Source organism: Drosophila mauritiana, chromosome X, assembly GCF_004382145.1.
Source record: "Drosophila mauritiana strain mau12 chromosome X, ASM438214v1, whole genome shotgun sequence".
NCBI classification, from domain to species: Eukaryota; Metazoa; Arthropoda; class Insecta; order Diptera; family Drosophilidae; genus Drosophila; species Drosophila mauritiana.
Genome location: NC_046672.1, coordinates 14,770,381 through 14,795,049, shown reverse-complemented (window position 1 = coordinate 14,795,049; position 24,669 = coordinate 14,770,381). Strand labels below are relative to the sequence as shown.

Below are 24,669 nucleotides of genomic sequence, written 5' to 3'. Positions count from 1 at the left end.
ACAAATTTAGTTGCTTTGATTCGGTGAATCATTATATAATTCGAATGCTTTCTTGTGTGACCCTGTGTCTCTGAGTGTATGTTTCGTTTCTTGCTGAATGCCAGATCGCGGACTCTGGATACCGTATAGCGGCTACTCAGATCCCAGATCCGATTGATAAAGCGCATAATTACTTTGTTGCCTTGTCCACCATTGCTACTCGAAGTACTACTCTGCCGCGCTTGGGCGGTGCTCTCTCGGAGGCTTTCGCGGGCGCTCAAACTTCTCGAGACGGCTACCTTGGCGCTGGTGTCGCTAGCTGAATCGACGCTTGAACTGCCCAGGAGGCGTCCCCACTTGCTGGCCCGTGTACTGCGCGCAGATGGTGGACCCGATGAGGGCGATGGGGATGGCGATGGCGAGGGCGCCGCGGCGGTGCTGAGGATGCGAGCGTCCTCGGTCAGTGTCAGTTTGGCTGGTAGCTTCTTGTATATGTTGTTGCATTTTTGGTTGTCGATTTATTCGATTAATTTTGGCAAGGGGGGCATTATCGAGCATTTTACCGAGCAAGCATTATCGTATCATATCATATCAGGCGTTTGGCGATCAACAAATTTTTGGGGGAGAAAGAGAAAAGAAAGAGATAGTGTGGGGGGGATTTGGGTGGTGTTTTCAGAAGCGCAGGGGTTGCAGGATATGGGAAAATTTCGATTCGGGTGTGAGGGTAATAATACAGAATTTTCCGTTAGTAATTTTGTTTAATTTCATATCAATTGTAATTTAGCCAAATTCACAACATAAACCGTAAAGAATCAAGGCAGAATATAATATGTACAAAGCGAAAAATACAGTTGTGTACGTGGTGGGTGTTTTCGTGGGTGGTGAACATGGGTGGTAGATTTGGTGGTTTCGTGGTGAATTGTGAACAGTTATATGCATTATGCGTAAGCATGTTAAAGAAAGACAGAGACAAAGAAAGACATACAACGAGCATAAGTCACTTTGTAAACAGTTTATCGCTTCAATAGTAAACAACATTAGTTAAGCAATACAACGGTTATTAACTACTGTAAACAGTTAACAGTTAACGGTAAACGGCAAACAGTTGCCCCACCGATCGTGTTTCAGTGCCCGGGTGTTTCAGTTCGCCTGGGGGCTTGGACTCTGGCTGGAGCTGTGATTGGTGGATTGTGAGGCTGAGGCTTCGAAAGAAACGTTAGTTCGGTTAACTGTGAAGAATGCGGCGGAAACGAATGGCAACGGAACGGGTTCGCACCGTGGTGAATTTGAGCCAACCGAAAGGAACAAAGAATTTTAACAGCAACATAAGATTATACTCTTGTGGTTGTGCGATATGGTGGTAAATTTCTGCCATTATCAATGTTAAACATTTGTATTTATCTATGAAAAGTACATTGAACATACTAAAACAATAAGGTTTTATGGAATTTAAAATATCAATATATTAACAAAATTTTCAGTACCACACTGATCTTAGCCGGTTGTTAGAAGCTAAGATCGTCCGTAGAGCAGAACTTAAAATACCCCTTTATATCGCACAAGCCGAGAGGTCATGAGTAAACCACATATTGAACTACCCAATGAACACAACAACGAAACATGAAAATGGAACATTAAATAACAACAACGAAACACAGAAAATGGAACATATAACACAGAAAGCAGAATGCACAGCAACAGAGAGAGATTGAGACAGAGAGAGAAAGAGCAAGGGAAACTTCAATCCCAAGCACTCACCTTAGTTCGCTCCACCTCGCCGTCACCCTTCTCGACATCACTTTGGCCGGAACCGCCGACGAGCTCCTTACTGCCCGCTTGGACCTGCGGAGTGCGACGGAATTTGGAGAAGATCTTCCGGACGAGATGGTCCTGATTCTGGGGCAATTGCGGCTCGTTCTTACGCCGTTCGGCCAATTCTTTTTCGCGCTTCACATCGGCCACCTTGCGAAAAATCAGTCGATGTCTGAGATTGTAGGTGAGCACCAGATTGCGTGCAAAGCTATTCGCAAATGCCGAATAAAAATCGAGGACTTCGAGCAATTTATCACGTTTGATGGCATGCAAATCACAATAGGTCAGAGCACGCACATTGGCCGCACTCTGGCCAACGGCCGAGTCCTTCCAGAATTGATCGCCGAAGACGTCGCCCTTGCCTGCAAAGAAAGTGTTCTCAGTGTGGAGTATAGTTCGATAAAGGGCCGCAGATCTATTGCCGATATCGATTGTCTCTTGTCACTTTCTTAAAACATATAACAGATACATCACGCTTTTGTGCTTCCTGGAAACACATTGCTTTAAATCTTTACCTTTAAAACATAATTTAAAGTTATATGTGATAAGTCATTTTACCTGATACCTCCTATTGCACTGACTTCCGCTATCGAAATAATCGAAACAATCGGCGTAGATAGTTTTGCGGTTTTTGCTGTGGGGATGTAGGGGAAATCGAATCGATTGCCTAGACCGCATAACTCACCCAATATTGCCACAACCTCGTCGTCCTGTATCACCTCTAGGCTGCCGGTGACGATGAAGCAGAGGCTATCGATGCTCTCGCCGGTGTGATAGAGCAGATCCCCCGGCGCCGAGTGCGACATCATGAAGTGCATCGCCAGTGCCCGGAGACAACCATCCGAGGCCAGACGAAATGCCGGATGCTCGTTAAATACTTTGCGATTTAGATGAACACATATGTCAGCCTTCATATCTTTCGGACAATAGTTTAGTACCTGCGAATTGTGAACGAGTTGCGAGTGGCGGTTCGATAGGCTTCGATTCGAGACTAATCGAATCGAAGCGATTGCAATCGAGATTGTGGTAATTGGATTATCGACTTAACGGGTTCATTTAAAAAACCTCTTTCTGTATGAACACTTAAAAATTGCGGACCACCACGGAGGTTTTCCACCCAGATTAGTTGACCCTCTGGGCGGAATTCTTCAGCTCTAGTGGCTAACGGGACACGCACACACACGCACACATACACTAATACACATACAACATTGATTTTGTGTGTCAGTGTGAGTGTTGCCTGTTTATTTTTTAGTGTTTGCGTCTGTGACTGTTTGTGTGTGTGTGTGGTTTTATGAGTGTTATTGATTGCTATTTCCAATTCTTAAGGAAGTAACAGCAAAATTTTATATTGGGTTTTAGGGACGGGGATTTTGTGGTATCTTAATTGCGGCACAAACTACAGTCAACGAGATAGTTATAAAGGTCAGTTTATACGGCTTAGACCGGTTGTAAACTATGTTTCTCTCTGTGAACCAAACTTGGTTTTATATATTATCAAAATTTCAGGCGCAAACGACCCCTGAGTTGTGTTATTTCTGTGATCAGGGTAATAGGTTTATAGCTTTCTAGGGGGCGCTGCGCCGTTTGGTTCAGGTTCATCTAAAGGCATGAATTTGACGGACGCTTTTCGTTTTGGCACGGATCTCGCTCGCGGGCAGACACATGGAGAGAATGAAAAGATAGATCGATTAGCTGAGTTCTGTTAAAGATGATTTCGTTAGATGTATAGAGCTATTAAGGTGATTCCGCACTTTTTCAGTTATAAGTTTTCAGTTTCTCGTCCACCCACAGCTTACCTCGGACCCATCACCAGGACCTTGCTCTGTGGGTGGGCTTGGACTATTGAGCTATTTGCTTTTATGGGGCTTGATCTTAGGCCTAAAGAAATGCGAGTAGCAACTTGAAAATAATAGAAAAAGAAAGCGCGAGAGCAGCGACCAAAGGTTTTTGTCGAAGAGTTTTCGAGAGAGAGAGATAGTACAGGTGTCATGGTGAGGTAGCGAATAACAATTAGCGAGAATTGTGGTGTCTGTAGTTTAACGTACGAGTAATTCGTGTATGGTGAAATTGTCTGTGTGAAGCTGCTTATGACAAAACGATTAATCAATGAATAAATTAATTTCCAAATAATAGGAACTTATTGGTAAAGTACACAAATAATAATCTGACTTAAATCACTTATGGGGTGATAAATATAAATAAAATAAATAAAATATACAAATGAAAGACGGGCCGAAGATATGATTTAAACAAAACTGACAACAAAACTTTTCAGAAGAACCAGCTGTATGTGGAAAATATAGTGGCGATTGGCGGTGGCTAGTAACGAGTGGAGAGGAACAATTCTTTAATGTATGTCATGTATGTGTGCGTATGCCAAGTGCATTAGAGATAGTGAAAGGCTGAAGTATGCTAAGCTCTGTGGAGAAGCCAGCTATGTACAATTGGAACCCAGTTCCAGCGCATTGACGTTATACATAAAAGCGTTTGTAAATGAGACACAAAATGAGTAAATGTATCCTTATTCCATCTGACATAATGCCAAAATGAATGATTCTGGAAGCTATAAGCTGATTTGGCAACGAAAAAAGGCTCAAGGTAATTTCGCTTCCCGGAAGATCCGTTTGGTTAGGAGTGTCGTATCAAGAACTTACCTTCTCGGTATCCAGACCCTTGGTCATGGCCCAGGTGGAGACGACATAGTCCATCACTCGTTCGCTGAGAGCCTTCGGCACCTCGTGCAGCTTCATGAACTCGCGCACATTGTTCAGCATGTCGTGGTACTTGGCCGTAGCCGACGTCATCTGCTGGATGATGGTGGTAACGTGACCAAAGATCGTGGCATACAGCAGAGCTATATCGTTGAGGGTTTTTAAATGGAGAGAAAGAGAGAAACGTGATGAGACATTCAGATTAAGCGACGGCGGTGCACACAAAGTTGAAGAGCTCGTAGTTTTGGGGGTTCCATTCAAAGCAAACTTTACACGATCAGCTAGATAACACTTGAGATGTGTGAGAGTGCGCAGAGAAAAAGTAACCACAAACTAAGAATTTTATTTGTAAATCTCAACCAATGAAACCAAATCAATTGTACAATAAAGGAAATTTAAAAGTCTTTGGCAGTAGAGATCAACAAGTTAAAAAACTTAGATCGTTAAGTGGTATTTTTTCCCAGCATGTACGTGAAGTGTGCGTGTGATATGTGTGAATTAGACAGTCATAGGGTGTGTGTTATCAGTATTCGCCGATTCTACGCGCTGTGGAAAAAGAGACGCACAGGTGCGCGGCTAGAACAGTAATAAATGCCACAGATTGGACGAGCACACAGTAAGACACAGACAAATAGGTGAATTGTAAGAAAGGGGGGATGTGGGAGTGGGAAGGTCAGTGAAATGTGCGAAATACTGCGCAGGATCAGCACTACCATGGCAGTTTCGTATTTGTTGAAGTGCTAGTCATGCGCAGTGTTTGACATCATTTTTTTGCTGATTTTGTTTGACATGTAAAGTACAGCAGAAAAGGTACGCGTTGCAAATAACGAGTTACAGATTAAGGGTACCGAGTAACAGGTTACGAAAAAAGAAGTTATTATCAACGAGTTAGTTACTAATGATGAGTAACGAGTTTTGTCCAACGAGTTACTATTACGGATCATGCGTTACGATTGCCGATTTACGTATAACAAGTAACGAGATACGGACAACGAGTAGAGAGGAATACACAATGCAACTCACACATGGCCACGAATTGTGCAACTAGATGACGACGGAGCAGAAGAAGGGTGGAGAAAAAGATTTGACACTTGATTCTGGCTGCGATCAATCAATGATTGGCATTGTGAGAATGCGAGTGAGTTGCTCTACTAGGACATGGACAAATGGACATGGGCTACGAATCGTAATGAGGCTCTACACCAAATAACTGGAGCGATTTATTAGTTCTAGCGGCGCAAGCGGATGGCCTAGCTTTCAAATGAAATCGGAATCGAGATCGAGAGATCGGAACCGGAATTCAAAAGCGTGACGCGTGTGCGGGAATATCAAGAAACTTGGACGCGGCAACGGAACGTGTTAAGGACACAGCACCTGCAATGATCATCATGCAGATGGTGAACACCTTCTCGTTGTCTGTCTCCGCGGCGACATTGCCAAAGCCCACCTGTACAAAAAAGAGAACAATCAAATGAGGATATAGAACAGAGAATAGAGAACAATTAACAATGATTACAAAGGATAATCCACAGTCACACACAAACTTACCGAGGTCATGCAGGTCATGGTGAAATATAGGGCCGTCACGTACATGCTTTTCCGTGACGGCCCATTAACCAATTCTGGCCCGGTGTCATTACTCCATATATACGAGTACGGCGACTGGGTGACATTCGCTAGCTTCCACAGCCAGCTGTACTGGATCTAAAACGGAATGGTTCACAAATGATTAAGATCAAGGGAATGTTTGGTAATTTCATACTAACCCCATTATCCGCATCGCTGCGACCAATCGAATACCATATGCAGGCTAGCCAATGGGCCACCAGCATGTAGAAGCAGAGCAGCAGGATCAACATGGCCGCCCCGTACTCCAGGTAGCGGTCCAGTTTACGCACCACCCTCCCCAGACGCAGAAGGCGGACGACCTTGAGGGCACTGAACAGGGAACCGATACCGTCCTCATCCCGATCGAACGCGTTGAACACGTCGTATGGCAGGCAGCTCAGTAGGTCGATGATGAACCACGACTTTAGATAGTTCATTCGGATCACCTTTGGGTCACTAACAACCTCGCCTCCGGGACCCACGAACGTTGTATGGAAGTTTAAAACTATTCAAAGATATTAGTAAAGTATGGCATACATATGTATGTGGGTTACTCACCAATATCTATAAAGAATATAACATCGACTATCGAATCGACCACGAGCAGGGAAACATCCTCTGAGGTTTTATTTTTAAACGCTACATTGTATGGCACCTGGAAAAAAAGTACGATAGTTGATGGCATTGAAAACATTGTTTAATAAAATTCAATTTTATATCATTATTAAAAATGTATGAAAAGAAGCTTAGTCAACAGGGCGTATTAGTGACGAGCTATTTACTCCCATCACATTACTCATACGACCCATAATCCGTATTATAGAATTTTACATATTAAATTGTTTTATTTCTAATGGCTCCAAATAAACAAATAAAGCAATTTGTTATTGTGTTCTTGCATACTTAATAATTTAAGAGTGATCTGCCAGTTTGTGAGTAACGAGTTGGCTTATTCCTGGTTCCATCACCTGAGCAACAGTTGGTATTGCTGCCCCCCAACACCAGCCCGTCTATTTTCTGTTGTCTTAACTGTTGCCCCAAGTGGCAGTTAGAAGCCTCTTAACGTGGCTCGTCTTGTCCTGGTCGGAGGTTGGATTACAAGCCACGAATGCCGCTGCTTATGTCCTGTCAAGAACTGTCTCATCCTCCGCCGACCGAGCATATTAATTTAAGCGCATGAAACATAAGCCGCCCTCTTTGAGGCCGCAATAGCGTCAGAAATGGGTATGGGGATGTGAACGTGAACGTGAATGTGGATGTGGATGATGAGGTGGAAGGACTCGTCGTCTGAGCAGCCACTTGGTCATGTAAATGTGTGCACTTGTCGGCTGCCATCCCTGGGCCAGCAACTCGTTCTCCTCGCCGGCTTTGTCTGGGTGGGAACCAAAACATTAATGTCTGACAGAGGGTCGTTATCTGAACTCTTCACTTGAGGCTGAGCTCAAGCGACGAGCCACTTCTGATCCGATTTGAGGGTATTTTCCTAATTGTAGGCCATAGCGGTCGCATACTGTACACACACACACCTGTGAACTGGCTAATTGAAGGTGATGCGAAGGCGGGAAAGCAGAACTGTTACAAAAGATTGTATACCTATATTTAATATGTAAATTTGCAATGCTATGCTTAAACTTTAAGCCTTGAATGGCTCTTGTCGCTGAAAGCTATGTAGTGTAAGTAATTACCATTTGCAGCCTTTGTTTTAGTTTGCAGTGATTTAAAATAGATTTTCTTTCACAGAAACTTTAAGTCGTTTATATGTTCCCAAATCCCTTGGCCACCTGGTTAAAATATCACTTAACTTTGCAGCTTTTTTGTGTGCAATTTGTATTGGCGTAGTTGCAGACAAAGTTTTGATTTGTCGCTGGCTATACATACATTTATCTCAAAGTTGCGACAGTCACAATCACGAACAACAACAAGCCGGGAAAGCAAATATATAGAAACACCCAGGGACAAACAACTAATACCGCAAAATGTCATTAAACAATAAGTAAACGAAAAGTGTGCAACATGAAAACCGAAACAAGAAGCTAACAGGGAATAGCAACTTTCTTTTTCGTTGATATATATACTATAGTGGTTTTTGGTGGGACAGGGGAGGGTGTTATGGGCAACCGGAACCGAATACGAATCCCAATCCCAATCCACACGTGTGCGGATGAAAACTTATGTTGAGCGCAATTTAAGCGAAAATGTTAACATCTTGTTGACGGAAATGGACACAATTCGAGCAGACAGACGACATCGGCTTATGAAAAGGCATCTCATGCGGCTTTGTGGCAATCTGAATCTGAATGGGGATGGGGGATGCCTCCCCCCGATAATCCCATTGCTGGAAAAACCCTTTCCTATGCCAACACCTGCGTCCAAAAACCAGACCATAACCAATCATAAAACATTTCACAATCGATGGTTAGACAGCATGTTTGCTGGTGGTAAAAACATGATAATAATACAATAAAATTGTATTTTAATATGAAGTAGGAAGATAAATATGAATTCGAAAATATTAAACGGTGTGTGGCAGAACTAAAGATGCGCATTGAATACTAAATAAATCAAATAACAATGATCATGTATCATAGAAGAGATGTTGCGTTAGCTCGCCATAAAATGATTTGATATATTTAAACATAGAATTTTATTTTTTTCAACAAAGTTATCTCACTCACCATGATGGCTGTATAAAATGTTAAACACAATATCACCCAGTCCCAAATTGCTTTAAATGCACAATAATGCAGGAGTATGTGTGGCGGCGTTTTGGGGGCTTCCTGTCGGTACTGTGGCATAATATCCGCGCTTAAGGACATCATCTGTGTATGCACAAAAAGGGGTAATATTAACGGTTAAAAAGATGCCGCAGTATCAGGACTCACATGCGCCAGATTGGACTGCTTCGTGGGATCCTTCAGCGTGGGCAGATGGGCGCTGAACTGGCGACTCCGGGTCACCGATCTTGCCAATTTGGCGAACTTCGAGAGACCTAAAACTGGCAAAAATAGATTAACCGCTACGAGGTGGGTACACGCACACAAACACCGATAAATAAACAGTGCATCGAATTAGTAAACATCCAGCACAAAAGTATAACAAATACAAAGTAGTCAGAGATATGAGTGGTGTTTATACATATATATATAAACAATATAGAGAGTGTTGGCACAGCGAATTGGGTTTGTTTTTCGATTTGGTTCGGGGTTTCGTTTTGTTGGTTTTCAATTTGTTCAAGCGTATTTACAGGTGGGTGTTGTGATTGTGTGTGTGCGTGTGTGATGGTGTGTGTAGACATGGAAAGAGAGAGCAAATAAGTTGAGTAGTAAGGCGAAAAGAGACGGCTACATTCGTGTAGAGGTGCAAAAAATGGGCATGAAGCACGGCTGCCAAAACTGATTAAAAACCACTAAGAGCTCTTTGTTTTCCTATTCATTTCTTTACATAAAACAACTCTTTTTTTATATGTTAAAGAAAACTTCATAATGTAAATATTTACACCATGAGTTTTTCCATTTTCATCAGGCAACCGTGGTCCATGGGTGATTTCTAAAAGGAACTGCGGAGCGGTCACTTACCTCCCTTGGTGTCCTCGCTGTCGATGGGCTGCTTGAGGGCCGTGATGTCCCGGAAGGTCAGCAGGAAGAGCACCACCAGGTCGCGTTCGTTGCGTATGGGTGCGACCTGTAGCAGCAGCCATAGTGGGGTTTCTGCGGGTACGCGAATCGGAATTAATAACAATTATAGGTAAGTACGGCACAATGACGTTGCCAAAGGGGATACGAACACCAGAGATGCGTACACCCATACAGACATATAGGTATGTAAATCCATTCGCATTGGGGTCATGACAGGAGACAGAGACGGAAACAGCGGGGACACAGACAGGCAGACGGACATTTCATTGGATTGCAATTATTGATATGGAACGCTGGTTAATGGATGTTGGATTCGGAATGCTCAATGCAGCATTCAGACACAATGGTCAGCATGTAAATCGCCATCGTACAGTGCGCTCCATATGTGTGCAACAGCTGAAACTGTTTGTCCTTTGTCTCTGCGCATGAATAATTCAATGAGCGTACCGTTTGTCGAAGCAATCGATGGGCTTGCCAGCGTAAATGAACGCATTAAGGTCACGCATTCATTTACTTAAAAGCAGTCAGTGTTTAAAGGCGATATCTTTTATAATAGAAGTATAATTGTAGTATTTATTGCTATATTATATAAAATTTACAAAGAAACTTCTTCATCAGAGAACTATGTATTTTTGAATGTATATCTGCGTAGAATTATTAGTTATTAAAGGTATCGGCAGCCAGTACGTTAGTTTTAATTGCCAAGTACTTATTTATTTTTTACACGTACTGCTAACGACCGCAATTCTCGTAATTGCCATTAAAAGACATCTCTCTCTTCCGTTCCGATTGTGTGTACGTGTGCGTTTGTATTTGATGGCATAATTATTCACCAAGTGCAAGCACAATTTGCTACTTCCGTTTCCGGCGAATGTTTATGTGCGGTCACATTGTTTCAGTCTCTGTTCCCATTTCTAAACGTATAAGTATACGATTCCGATGCCGGGATTGATGGCAACTGACTGGATTAATTTGCTCTGTCTATATCCAATTGGCAGGGGACACCTGTCAGTGGGATATTCAGCTATTGTTGTTCCTCGCTAGTCTGGCTCTCCTTGGCCCAAATCCGAATCGAAGCAAATATTTTGCTATCTCAGTTCGGTTTCGCCAATCGAAGTGCGCCAGATGTTGCACTTTCCCATATTTTGCAATTGATTTATGCCAATTTATGCCCCCTACCCCATATTTCCTCTTTATTTCTGACCGCATATGCAACAGGATGTGGGAAAATTGCTGCGGGCAGACTGCCAAGACACGAATCGAGATGGAAACCATGGCAGCAGTACTATTGCCACTCGGAAAATTCCACTGGTAGCGCGGAAAATGACGCCCCCCTCCCCCCCTCGAAACCCACTCAATAGCAACCACTTTTCAATACCTTGGGTTTGTGCCTTGCCAAACTGCGAGAGAGCGCAGCCACACTGCAAATCTGAAAATTGATACTCGAAGGCGTTAATTCATGAGCTCGACACCCAAAAATATCTGGCGATACTCGCTGGGGAGCTTCTATGAGTGGCCGTGGCACGACTCGATTCCACTTGATTTGGCTGGGATTGGGATTGGGGATTGAGTTTGGGGATCTGGGATTGGACGGATATGGGCAAATACTACAGGTGTCTGGGCGGTCTGGCAGCTTGATTGATGGGCCCCACTCAAAAGTGCCGGCGGGCTGCCATCGCAGTCCCAATTTGTTGGCATTACGGGGTGGTGGCAGGTGGTAGAGGTAGAGGGTTGTGCACATTCGCAAATAGAATTCAAAGGGGGTTCGAAGGGCTTGGGGGGCTGTTTGGGAATGAATTATGAAAGGTTCGGAGTCAGAAATTCACGAAATGAACAATTTACAATGGGCACAAGTCGAGCATAAAGCCAAATAGCCTACAGTGGCGGTTAAAAAATTAATTTGGATTCGAAATTTGTAGAAAGAACATTATGAGCTGCAGATAATCCGCATAACTAAGTTACATGTTGGAAGATAGCTTTTTTATGGTGTTATATTTCAAGAAAGAGAATGTATTATAAAATTACTTGAACTCCTCCAAATGTTTATTACGTAAATCAATTTAAAGACTGCAATTTCTGCTTAAATAATTATTCCTAAACAATAGCTGATTTTTCTACCATAAGTGTGTCGTCGCAAAAAAAAGGACAAAGGACCTTTTGCAGGGAGACTTTGATTTGGGTATAGCATTAGCTTCAACTTTCGGCCATTAGGCGCAGGCAATTTAGCACACAACAATCGATCTTGGGAAGGGGGTCAAAGGCCAGTGCACTTCCTAAAGCATACTCACTGTTCTTCTTGTACAGCAAAATCTCGAACTGATCCTGCTGCTGGTTCTCCAGCGTGTACTCCAGCCGTCCCACCGTCTCCTTGTCTGTCAGCTCGCCATACATGAAGCCGCATCTGTAGGGTTTTTTTTTCCAAGGATGTGCATGTGAATGCAACGATGCCAGAATGCCAGGTTGCCAGGTTGCCAGGTTGCCAGGTTGCCGGGATGGAGATGCCAGAAGAAATGGAAAGAGATGTGGAGAGCAGACGAGGTATTATTCTTGGTTAGCTTTACATTGGTTGCATGCCACAAATGCACACACACGCACACAACAACACACACGCAAACCTATATGGAAAAGAAACACACATATGCACACACACATGGACAACAGGGCAAGCACATGCAGCGGAAAATGGGAAAACAGAAAGCGTTCCAATTGGAGGAAAACATGCCGAACAAAACAAGATTGATGCACCTGGGGCCCATCGGGTAAAAATACGAAGAAGCTTCACTGCACACAGCAAAAAGTATTAAACAAATATCAATTTAATGCACCGCTGCTCAATCGATGGGGTCTCACATTTCCTTGGGACTCAGGTCAATAATTTATATATTATATTAGGTCAAGGAGTAGTAGAAATACCTAAAGAAATTCTGCGAACTAAATAAAATTAAGTGCGTTTGATTTTTATTCTAAAATATATTAAATTCCTGAAACTTAAACGTTGGTGATATGCTAACATAGAATTTGTAATTTATTCACTAGAAGCACACTCTTTTCTGCCAGTGTTGCCTATACCTGGAGTATTGAAATCAAGAACTATATTCGGAAATTCGATACTCCCGGTCGTATGGCCGAAAGTTATGCGTGGAAAACTTTTCCCTGCTTTTTCCAACGAAAAGTTGATAACTATAAGCACGCTGGTTGGCTTCCTTATGCATATTCTTTGGATAAATTTGGTTGAATGTATTATTTTTTGTTCGCCTTTCCAACGAAAACCAAATAATTAATGATCGAGTTTCTGGGCTAAACAGGGCACCAAACTTTCGTTGCCTATGTGTATTGACTTGGAAAAGTCAGCTCAAAATCGGGACAGGGAAACCGTTTGCAGTGCCGTACAAAAAGTGTTGCATACTTTTTCGGGCCAGGCTTGCTTGATGACGTCAGCGGCGAACGAAGGGAAACGAGAACGCAGCCGAAGGAAATGTGGATAAAGCGGGAAGGGGGAAGTGGAGATGGAGGAGCAGTAGTTAATTTCTGTTGTTTTGCTTTATTCGTGCCCCGAACAAAAGTTCAACAAACTACGAAACGGCGACGTCACGGGTTCGTTAATGTGTGTGTGTGTGTACTTTGTGTTCGCACACAGACACACAGGGCGCAAAAAACGAAATTGGGTTACAAAGCAAACAAAAAACAGGTCCTGGATTCGGGGATATGGCCATAGATATAGATATAGATATAGATATATGTACGTGTATATGTACGTATAGATATGGATGCACAAAGTGTTTATGTGCTCACGGGTGGAGCAGAGTAAAAGCCCTCGACAAGCACTCGAAATTCTATTATTTTCTAGGGGGTCCAAGGAAAAGCACTCAACGAAAATCCCTAATTCAATCTAACATATACTGGGTAGCCGTACACAAAGGCCTTTACTAGGTGAAAATGCACTTAAGTGATTTCGAAACCCTTTTTTCATGTCGCTAAAAAGTGTGCGATGAAATTCTTAAGACAGGATTTATGATTGAAATCAAATGTAAGTAAGTGCGCATAGAAGAAGTTAGTATTTTAGGTTCTTGAAATTGTTAAACAATATTCATAGGGTATAAAGTCGTGCGCCTAGTCGTATACGCAACCTTGTTGGCCTTTCTAACAGTTAGAAAACATTTTGTAAGCCTTAGCTAGATAGAAATATATCCTTGCTAAATGGTAGAAACACTATTTTATCAATAGCGAAAATCTTCTTAACGAGCTTCTACTGTACAGGAAACTTTAGAGCAACGAAAGGCGATTTGCGTTGCGCCAAAAGAAATTGCATTGAAGCAAATGTCGAGTGAAAATCAAACGTTTCCCTTGCATTTTTTTTTTTTGCATTTCTTCATCCACTTTCTTCTGTTTCCTTTCTTTCTTTTTGTGCTTTTTTTGCTGGCCTATGTTTTCTGGTTGCCTTTGGCCGTCATTCCAGTTGTTTCATTGCTTTCTTTTTGTGTTTTTTGGATCACACGCGACCAGAAAACAGAAACAAACAAAAAGAAGGACAACAACAAAAGTGGGTCACAGCAACAACAACACTGGCGGATTGAGCAAAAGAAAGAGAGGGATAGAAAGAGGGGCCCAGTGTGTGAAGAAGATGGCAGTTGCGCTAGCTAAACGGCAGATTGGCATTAAAAACTTGTATTTTTTTCCACCTGGGGAATTTTTGGGACCGCTGATGCTGCAGCAGGTGAGCTGACGAACGAACCGTACTCCTATTCTTTTTTAGGGCCGCTTTTTTGGCCTGCAAATTACAAACAATTCTCGGGAGAATCATTGGATACGCTGGCCTCTGGGCCGCCGCTTGTTGATTTATGAGGCTGGTGGGCGAAAGAGATAGATGGAGATGGAGTAGAAAGAGACGGGCTTAGGTGAAAGCAGAAAAAAAATGGGTTGAGGGACCGAGTTCACGACCAGCGAAAGTCCTCGCCGAATTCAGGCAAACAAATGCAGTTAACACTATTTCTCCCCGTCTCTTTTTTTTTGTTATAGCCATCTCTTTCACATTCCACTCCCTTCCTCTCTCAATTCCACCCATCACATCAATTCACCAAAGGATTGCATAGAAAATTTGTTTGGCCAGGACCACCGGCAGGCAATTTGCAACAGTGTAACGGGAAATGGAAACGCAAGCGGTAGGCACAAAAGAAAAACGGGTTAGGGGGAATAGTAGACCAATTTCCCGCGGAAAAATTAAACCAACTTTACCAGGGGGATTCACATTGCCTTAACATTTTTGGTATGCTGATTCCGGATATTTATTATGTATTTAAGAGATATTAGCGTATTACTCTTAGCCTGTTTAACTTACTGATGAAATTTTTGCATTGATTAAAACATATTTGGAGCAACTATTCCATTTTTCTATTTATTTTTGACTAACAATGCCTATGAACGTTTTGTCTTAAAAACCAACTTTTTTTCATTAATAGTTTTTTTTATGATTCTTACGTCTGCATTATATGTATATTCCCTTTATGATGCGTTGTGGCATTTTTGCCCAATTACAAACGATAAAAAATAGTAAAAGCCTCCTGTCCATCTGCATTAAGTTCGCTGAGCAGCAAAGTGCATTAAGTTCGACAATGGTTTTTTAATGGCCAGCAAAAATATGCGCAAATTAATTGGAAAAGGAGAACAGAAAAATATATGCGGATAAAGAAGCTGGAACAATAAATGAACTTCACATTCAATGGCCGGGTGTAAGCAGCTGCGGATAAGCCGTTAAGCAGATAAACACGGTGGAAAATTGTGGAAAACATGGGGCGGGGAAGGCGGCGTGGGCGTGGGTTTTTCCGGATGAGCCAGGTCAGGTGCGTGAACGAGTTGTTAATGGGACAAGAGGGGCAAGAAATCTCCTGCAATCTCGGGCAAATCCTCTTAGCTGTCAAGTCTCCCAAAGGGAAATGTCCAGAAGAGTCTCCGCCCTGTCTGACTGCCACGCCCCCGCTTCTGCTTCTCCTCCATGTATACATTTTCCACCTGCAGCCACTGTGCAGCTTACAGTTTGAGCAGCACTGCTCAAAAGCTAATATTTGCCTAAGAAATGAGCATGCAACTTTAACGTGATTAAAAGTCAAACCGAAGAAAGTTAGTTAAAGTGATGATGTTAAACACAAAGATAAGTGCTATGAAATCTGCAGAAGTACAACCAGACTATATATTGATAGTTAAACTAAGTAAAATGAATAAATGTGCATACATTGTATACATACAATAAAAGTAAAAATAATTGACAAGCACATATGTGTATGGTAATAAATCAACTTATGGCCAGCGCTATCGGTCAGCTAAGCCGCGACATCAAGGACACCAATAAATACATATAGTTACATATATCAATAGTCATTTGGGGATTAACAATTAAAGCACCGATTATTCAAACGCAGTTAACACCAACAACAGCGAGAAGAGAGCGAAAGTAGTTGAAGTGAGTATAAATCGGCAATACGTACACATACCTGCACGACTTCTGCATGACCTCGGCACGATTATAGCCGCTGATCTTGCAGAAGGACTCATTGCAGTAGACGATCGGGAAATCGACGATTTGTGCGTTGGCCAAAAGAAACGAGCTGTCCGCTGAAAAACAAAACAGAAAAAATTACACAAGTTAATTCGTTATTCATTTAATCGAGTATATATGCATATATCAATCAAACCATTAATATTAAGTTTTCTACCCAAAACCTGCACATAACTCAACAAATATCCACCTGTTATCCTGAGTAGATTCACCTCTTCACCAATTTATTCACGATTGTACGAATATTTTGACATAAAAGAACTTACATTTCCAAAGGACAACTTTTCCATTTCACCAATTCCTCGGAAAATGGCCAACGACAAATTTGTCATTGTCAGTCAGTCAGTAAGTCAGCCAGTCTATTGGGCTTTTGGCGTGGAAGTTTATCAAAATATTTGAGCGTAATTGGAACATTTCAAATGTTGTCATTCATAATCAAAATCGTTTTATTGACTGCCAGCCACCCACTCACTTTTGGGTAAATTGGTGTAGTCAGTTGTCAGAAATGGTAGAGGTACTCTGAAATAAACTGTACCCAAATGGAAGGTACAATTTCAACTCTAAGTTTATAGATTTGTACATGTATTACTTGCTTTATTTCAAATTAAAGTAATTTGCCAAATTTTCTTAGCTTGAATACTGGCCAAGTATGTCAATTGTTTTAAAATTTTCTTTGAATTTTCTGAAACACGTTTGGAAACAGAGTTAATACAAGTACCTGTTTATATATACGGATAGCGCCCATCACTTCCAGTCCGTGAATCGCCTAATGGCGGTTGTTATGGCTGAATTTGTTACAGGTACGAGTTCAAATTCGAATTCAAGTCCTCGGGTAACATGTGTAAACCACGCGCTGGCATCGCATGGCAGGGACATAGACACGGACATGGATACGCAGACATACGGACAGACATATATACGGACACACGGACAACAATACGGACACGGACATGGCATCGTACGTGTAACTGGCATCGACCTGCAGACCAGCCCCTTACTATCCCATTAAGTCTGACTGGTTGTTTTACTATTTATTTGCTGTTTGCCATTTGGCTTGTTTTCCCTTGTCTTTTTGGTTTTTTTTTTTTTGGCACAAACATTCGTTTTACTTTTGGGTGATTTTATTAGTGGCGTTAGAGGTGCCCTCCCTGCTGGGAATTTAAACGGAAGTAAAATTCCTGGCAATTGCAAAAAAAAAGTATTTCCATAATGTAAATTAATAATAATTCTTAATAAATTGAAGATTTTACTAAAATTGTTTTTGCAATATTGATATGCTATATTTGCAAATACCCAATCCTTTGCAACGAGAAAATATTTAAGCACTAAGTAGCTGACAACATATTCGGTTCATCAAAGGAAAAGGACGCGTGTGGAAATCAGTTGCTGTTACTTTGTATTGACATTATGTGGAAAGTGGGGGGACGTGGAAGGTAGAAGTATCGAGAAGATGGTAGTGGAGTCCCCGCACAGCTGGCAAATGCAAATGTGGCAGGCACGCCATTCCTGGCCCGAGTTGCATGTCGCAGGTGCCAGACGACGGGAGCAGCCGAAACAGGAACTGGAAAATGCGGGGAAAATCCAAGGGGAAAACGGGAGGAAAAGCGATGGAGGGGCAGGAGAAAAGCACACTAACCCACATTGACATGGACATGGCCAAGCCAATGAATATGTATAAAAATATTCGCATGCAATGGCTCGATGGCTCTGCTGCCGTTGGAAAATGGGAAATGCATATTTATGTGATACACACACACACATACACAGTGGCACGCAAGCCCACTGACTCACACACACACACACACATGTGGGGCACTTTTTACGACTGCAACAAGGACATCATCAACAAGAACAACAACGTTTGCTACTTTATAGTGTCAACAGTTGCCGTGACTAAAGCAAAAAAAAAAAGAAAAACAACAAAAAAGGAAAAGGAAAAACTGAAGGAGGCGGGCGGCTCTGCATGTGTGGTCCAAACGGCTATCTCGTTACGCTCTGCAATTGACTGTTGCTGGAAAAATGGTGGCAAAGGAGCAACCTCAACGTTTACAACCGAGAAATGGGTTAGACCACTCTCCTTCTCTAAAAACTAAAATGGCCAAGCTCAAACTTAATTACTCGAAAATGATGTTTAAAACAACAAATTATAACTTTTTTGGGCGGAACAGAAGAGACTCTAAGGCTTTGGCAAAACATAACATATATGATAGGCACTCGTTGGGTTTATATTTTATATATATTTATTATGATTAAAAACAACAAATTATAACTTTTGGGGGTGGCATGGGAATATTACACATACGCCACGTTATCCAGGTCAGTTTATTTTTTTGTGGGCAGGCTTTAGTTTGCATATTCATTGCGTCAATATGTCGATTTTAATAAATATGTTTAAAGCGAATACAACACGCCAGGTGTTCAAGTTTGCAATTTCAATTTTATATTAATTCTTAAACAATAAATATATTTTTTGGGAATTTTGCATATTCAATATGTTTTTAAATATACCAAAAGGGACGTAAAACAAGCCCTGGAACGAAATTTCTTTTACACATTCCTCTAAAGAAAAACCATTTTGGTTCATATTCGATTGCTTGAACCTGACATCCAACATACATTTCAATACTGTGTGTTAGGATCATTAGGAGCAGCGATAAGCTTAAAAAGAATACATTAAGCACTTAGGATAATTGTTGATATAACAACAAAGGTCCACTCTAATCATCATATGGCCAGTTCCTTCGCGGATCGGCCTAATCCTTGCAGTGGAGTAAACCTGGCGGTTGTCTTTATGTGCGTTCCTGATTTTGCCAGCAAGTTGGCGTCACAACATTTTTTACAGCTTGCATGGGGTGGTTGGGGTGGTCGGGTTGGCGTGGGGTGGTTTAGGGTGGTTTAGGGTGGCTTACGGTAGCTCAGAATCGCTCATGTGTGGTTGCACGGCTGCTGCTCCGCGACTGCGACACTTAATGGCATTCGAAGCTGGCGCACAAAGTTTTGCAATTTGCCTTGGCCATTTTTGTCCGGCAGCGATTCCAGTCGCTTTTAAGCCGCGGATTGCATTGCTGCCATCTCCTCGCGGCTCCCATTGCTTCCATTGGCCCACCGACCACCGCCCACCGCATCATGGCATCCCTTAACCCGATTTGGCACCGCAACTGAAGCGAGAATGCGGCAGAGATGTCAACTGGGTGCCGTGGGAGCCGGTTTTGAAAGCAGATTGGGAGCAAGGTTTTCCCGGAACAATTTCCCACCACAAAATGGGATCACAATGAATGTGTAAACTATGTCCTTCTAGGATGCTGCGATGCTGTGATGTCGGCTCAACAGATGTCACTGAATATTTAAACCGACATTTGAACCCTTTTCAACTTTGATTTACATCTGTTTCTCAGAATATTGTTTTTTTTTTCTATTCGGCTTAAGAAAAGTTGCTTTCAAGGTAATCATGAATATTGCTCAAGATTTAAATAAATTAAAGGGGCTGTAACTAAACCAAGGAAAGTACTCAGAAAATAACACGGATAGCGAATCTCGAACTAATAAAACACTCAAAACGCCAAATCAAATAATAATATCGTTAGGAAATGAATATTTCATTGCTGATTGACAGCAACATCTCCCAGCCCTGATTGCCCAATTATTTATGAGCTCGATCAAGGATGATGTATTATAAATGTCAACATCAACCGCCAATCGTTGTTTCTCAACAAACAAAAAATATGGCTGGCCAGGAGGGTAACTTACGGTTTAATTAATGATTTTTTGATTTTTATTTGAAAGCCAAACAAAAGCAGAGAAGGCCCAAGCAAAGTATGGAAAATTTGCAAGGAGGCTATATCTTGTATTCAGAATTTTGTATTGGGATCAGCGTTTGGGAGCTGACAACTCAACCTGAAATGTCAACAAGACGGCAGAGAAACAAAGGCATTTCGGATCGGGATTCGGATTGGGGTCCTTTTTTCCGGCAGGCGGTCCGTGTTTCCCGATGATTGATGAGGTGGCTGAAACGACCACCCACTTTAGTCCCCCACTCTTGGCCAATTAGCCGTGCAGCATTTACAGTTGTAAGTTGGCCCAAAAACGAAGAAGAAAAAAAGTAGAAAAGCGGGGAGCCTTGTCGTTGATTGATTTGAATTTGTGCGGTCGACCGCAGTCCCAAAAATAGTCCTCCTAAGTGGATTTGTTAGCCGAAAGAAGGAGAGGAGACCTTGGATGGGGGACCTCCAAGGGATATAACAAAACTAGTCCATTAACTAAATACACTGGCACACATGCAAATGTGGTTGCAATTCCGCAAAACTTTCATTTCCGCTTGGGCATCGCACAGTGGGTCAAAAGCGAAAGATTGCGGGTCATTTAATTGTATATATGAAATCATTCAATAATATATTAATTCTACTAATTAATTCTAAGCTACAAATAACTTTAAATTCTTAGAAAATGTTTAAAAAAATGATTACAAGTTAATGGAAAACACTTTATTGTAAGTTGTTTACATTTTTATGTTAAAGGGTTTAAATGTCAAAATATAATTTCAATGGAGTACGTTTGTATAATTTCCGTTTTATTTTATTTACCAGATTATCTTAATTTTCCCACTGTGCGGACCACTTTTTCTCGGTTACTGTTGCTTTTCCCCCTGCGTCCATATTACCTCATGTGCACCCCTTAATTTCCATCCCCCCACCACTGCAGTTTTATGGCCAGTTTTGTCATTATTTTTTTGTGGTTTTTGCATTTGCCATCTTCCTTGTGGTTGTCGGTTACTGTTGCTGTTTCTATTGTTTGGAACTTGTCACAGACACAGACCTAGCCACACACACACACACACACCTACCTACCGCAAAACTCACACGCATACCCGCACATAGATTCACACTTAAACTCACACTAACAGAATCATTTGTTTGGTTGGTTTTTATGACATTAGTGTGAATGTTGAACGTTATACGGTTCAGGCGACACAACGGTCCTTGCAATTATCCTCCTTCTCCTTCTCTTCTTACCCCTTTCTAGCCTCTCTTTTGGCCACCTTTTATACGCTTTGCAGCTAGCAGCCCCTTTGGAGCTGCGATTAGGCCACAGATTGCCAGCTGCCTCCATTTTGCAGATCCTTTAACTCCACCTAACACTTTCTCCTCTCGCTTTCACTTTAGTCCCTTTTCAGCAGTCGAGTGCATAAATTTTATTGTCCGAAAAGTAAAAAAGGCTCGGCCTCCGACAGCATTGCGATTTAATTACATTAGCGACAGCTGGAGAATGCACAAAAGTGGGTTGGCCAGCGGGGGGTTAAGTGAGAGTGTGTGGTGAAAGTAAAGTAAAGTAAAGTAAACGGGGGTGGTGAAAGTGGAGTTTGGGGGGAAAACACGACAAAACCACGTTGATTAGGCCAGCCTGTTACCGCTACGACTCCTTGGGGCATGCTTGAAAAGAATTGCAGCCAAGTTTTCAGGCCCTCCATCCCCTTTTCTTTCCCCTCCTTTTTTTCTTTGCTCTGTGTCGCATAATGGCATTTATAATAAACCTCTTGTTCTCTCTTTCGCACTTCCTAGCTCTGACTCTGTCTTTATGCGCGCCATTTGGCGTTTGTTATTAAATTTGCATAATTAAGTGAGAAGCTGCGATCCAGCACGAAACCAAACCGTTGGGTAACTAAGGGAAACTACAGATAGTCGGCGCAAAAAAATGCCTAAGTCAGCTTCTGGTGAGTCAAAAATTAATTAAATTTGTTATAAAACTAAAAAAAAAATGGAATGGAAATGAAAATGAAAATGAGAAAGAATGTAATAAGAAATGGGCTTTAAGTAAAAAGAAGGGCTAAGAGTTCCAACTAAAAACTCATTCTGCTTTTCATCGTTTTAGCTTGAATAAGTTTTTGCTAGAGTCTTAACAACTAATCTAGTTTCAACTTTAAACTAGAAAGAAAAAGTCAGTAGCTGTCAGTTTTCTTCCAGCTATAAGGACATGGACAGATCGACTCGAGATCACTTATCAAATATATATATGCTTGATAAGATGCTTTTTGACGAATCTCTATGAGTAACAAATATATAAAAAACTGTGACTTTGCTCAATTTGCTGTGGACAAGAATGCCTCACTGGATCTTGCCATATGCTTGACTCAAATTTCATTTTCCATTTTTTCATTTCCATTTTCCAATCCGCCTGGCCCAGCACACAACTTTGCTTGATTACTTTTCATGTTCTGTGACTGCTTGGTGGACATTTGACTTCAAGGTCACCAGAGTGTTCGTGCACACCCCTAACAGCCAGACCAACCCATACCACCGCAATCGCAATGCCCACCCAAAACTGTTCATTTAATTTGGCCCGCGGCTCTGTGGTTTTGCGATATTCCGCAGTCCTTCCAATATTTTCTAGTCTAAATGCTCTCCAGCATTTCGGAGACTTTCGCTAGCAAACAAAATGTGTACGTGCCTACACAGCGACAAAAATGAATGGTAGCTTTAGAATGTTCAATATTTTTATATTTTCAAGATCTCATAAATAAGTATAAAAGATATCTAAATTAGCAGGTAAGAACTTCAGCATAGTAAGGCAATATTTATTATTAAAAAAATAAGCTAAATTTCATAATATTCAATCTGAAAGTGAATTATTTTTATTCAACTAACATTAATAGTTTGTCACCAATCCAAGAAACACGTTTTACGGCCATATTGAATTAACTACCGATTGCTTGCCAATTCTTGGCACTTTCTTTTTGTGTGCGAGTGTGTGCAAGTGTTAGTGGATTGACCAACACTCACAAACACACACATTCAGACGCACACGCACACTGGCACACTGCGAAACCCACACACAGACAGCCGCAGAGCTGTTGGCGCCATCGGTTTGCCACGCTCCGCTTCGCCTCGCATTTGCTGATGCCACATTAAAGTTTTTGGCCCCGTCAACGTCGTCGCCATCGCCATCGCCATCTCTCTCTATCTCTGTGAGAGTGTGTGTGTGTGTTCGTGGGGAGGGGAATGCCTTGGCTGATAAATAAAAAAAAGAGAATGGCGAAAAAGTTGATTGCGTAAACTTTCAACTCGGTCCAAAACCAGCAACAAAGTGGCCGGGAAAAGCAGCCAACTTTTCCCCAGTTTGGAAGTGCAAGAGCGAGTTTTAGTTCCACACAAACTCACATCTGTATTAGCAGGATGTGTGTGTGTGTGTGTGTGACTGCTACCTTCTCTCTCTCACTCGCTCTCTCTGTCTTTCTCCCTCTCGCTGCCTTGCCTCCATTTTGCATTTTGACCGCAACTTTTGCGCTGCGTTGCGTGTTGCGAGTGGCCCCAAAAAGCATGCTACACTTTTTGTGCCAAGCAAATTAGCCACGCACTCACACACCCTCGAAACTCACACACACACACACACTTGATGGCTTGAGCGGGTAAGATAGAGTGAGCGAGCGATATGTTTGCGGAAAGGAAGAGAAAACGCCACTTGACACGCGATTTTTAGTGAATTTTCGGTAGCCACCTTAAGTACTTAATACTGAAGCATCGTTTTATCTGAAGATTAATATCCTTAGATCAAAGTTAGTAGCTAATAGCTATTCATTCTATTTGCTCGGTCAAAAAACACCCATAAACACTTTGTAAATTGAATTTTAACTATTCATAGGACTTAAAACGTAACGCAATCCATTCTGAAACCAGCGCTGATGATTTCCTTTTTATACTTTCAATACATATATAGTTTCATACCAATATACATATTTTTACAAAGGGCTTTGTTCGTAAAGCAAAACAGCTGGGTTTCACAGCAATATAATTCTTCCAGGGTGGTTTACATTTCATATATAATTCTTTAAAAAGCAGGAATCTGTGTGCAATTCGAATAAAATGATCCATATGTGTAATAGAACATAAAGGCTCACAATAAACACATTCTAATTAAAGTGAAAAAAGTGGCTTCTTAGAAGTCTATAGGATACATAAATCCGCAGAATCCGGCATGGGGAGATGGCTTGCACCAACCCTTCTGCCCATTCCATTGTGTGCAATACGTTCTGGTTCTGTCAGGGATTAGGCTGTGTCTTAATTTTGATGTGGTCTGCTCTGCCACTTTCAGTAGGCCCCTGTTTCGTGCCCCCCGGCCAGGCACACCTGCCAGGCACTTCACACTGACATGGGCGATGGGGATGGGGCAACAACTTAATCCAATTTGACTGGACGGAGGCGAAACTTGGACTTGGCCACCCATGGGCCCCCATTCCCGCCAGCGACCATTGTGGTCATTCTTAAATGGCCTTTTACTTAATGCTAAGTGTCGTTTGACTGCTGTGCTGCCCCACACTCACTCCTCCTCGATGGTCGCGACCAAAACCCAGACCACCAACCAATCCGAAAAGTAGTTGGAA

At 42.0% G+C, this 24,669-nt stretch overlaps 1 protein-coding gene across 1 annotated transcript in view; it reads right to left on the bottom strand.

Annotated features, from left to right (window-relative positions):
• Window positions 1–24,669, bottom strand: part of LOC117148147 (potassium voltage-gated channel protein eag) — a 53,002-nt gene that overhangs the window by 7,250 nt on the left and 21,083 nt on the right. The window contains exons 3-16 of the mRNA XM_033315378.1: window positions 16,234–16,354; window positions 12,037–12,149; window positions 11,127–11,177; window positions 9,689–9,820; window positions 8,996–9,108; window positions 8,789–8,932; window positions 6,672–6,768; window positions 6,272–6,618; window positions 6,054–6,209; window positions 5,880–5,952; window positions 4,449–4,648; window positions 2,477–2,729; window positions 1,738–2,153; window positions 174–461 (exon numbers count right to left, since the gene is read on the bottom strand). Of these exons, the coding sequence (XP_033171269.1) occupies window positions 174–461; window positions 1,738–2,153; window positions 2,477–2,729; window positions 4,449–4,648; window positions 5,880–5,952; window positions 6,054–6,209; window positions 6,272–6,618; window positions 6,672–6,768; window positions 8,789–8,932; window positions 8,996–9,108; window positions 9,689–9,820; window positions 11,127–11,177; window positions 12,037–12,149; window positions 16,234–16,354 (2,504 nt within the window). The remainder of the gene's footprint in view (window positions 1–173; window positions 462–1,737; window positions 2,154–2,476; window positions 2,730–4,448; window positions 4,649–5,879; window positions 5,953–6,053; window positions 6,210–6,271; window positions 6,619–6,671; window positions 6,769–8,788; window positions 8,933–8,995; window positions 9,109–9,688; window positions 9,821–11,126; window positions 11,178–12,036; window positions 12,150–16,233; window positions 16,355–24,669) is intronic.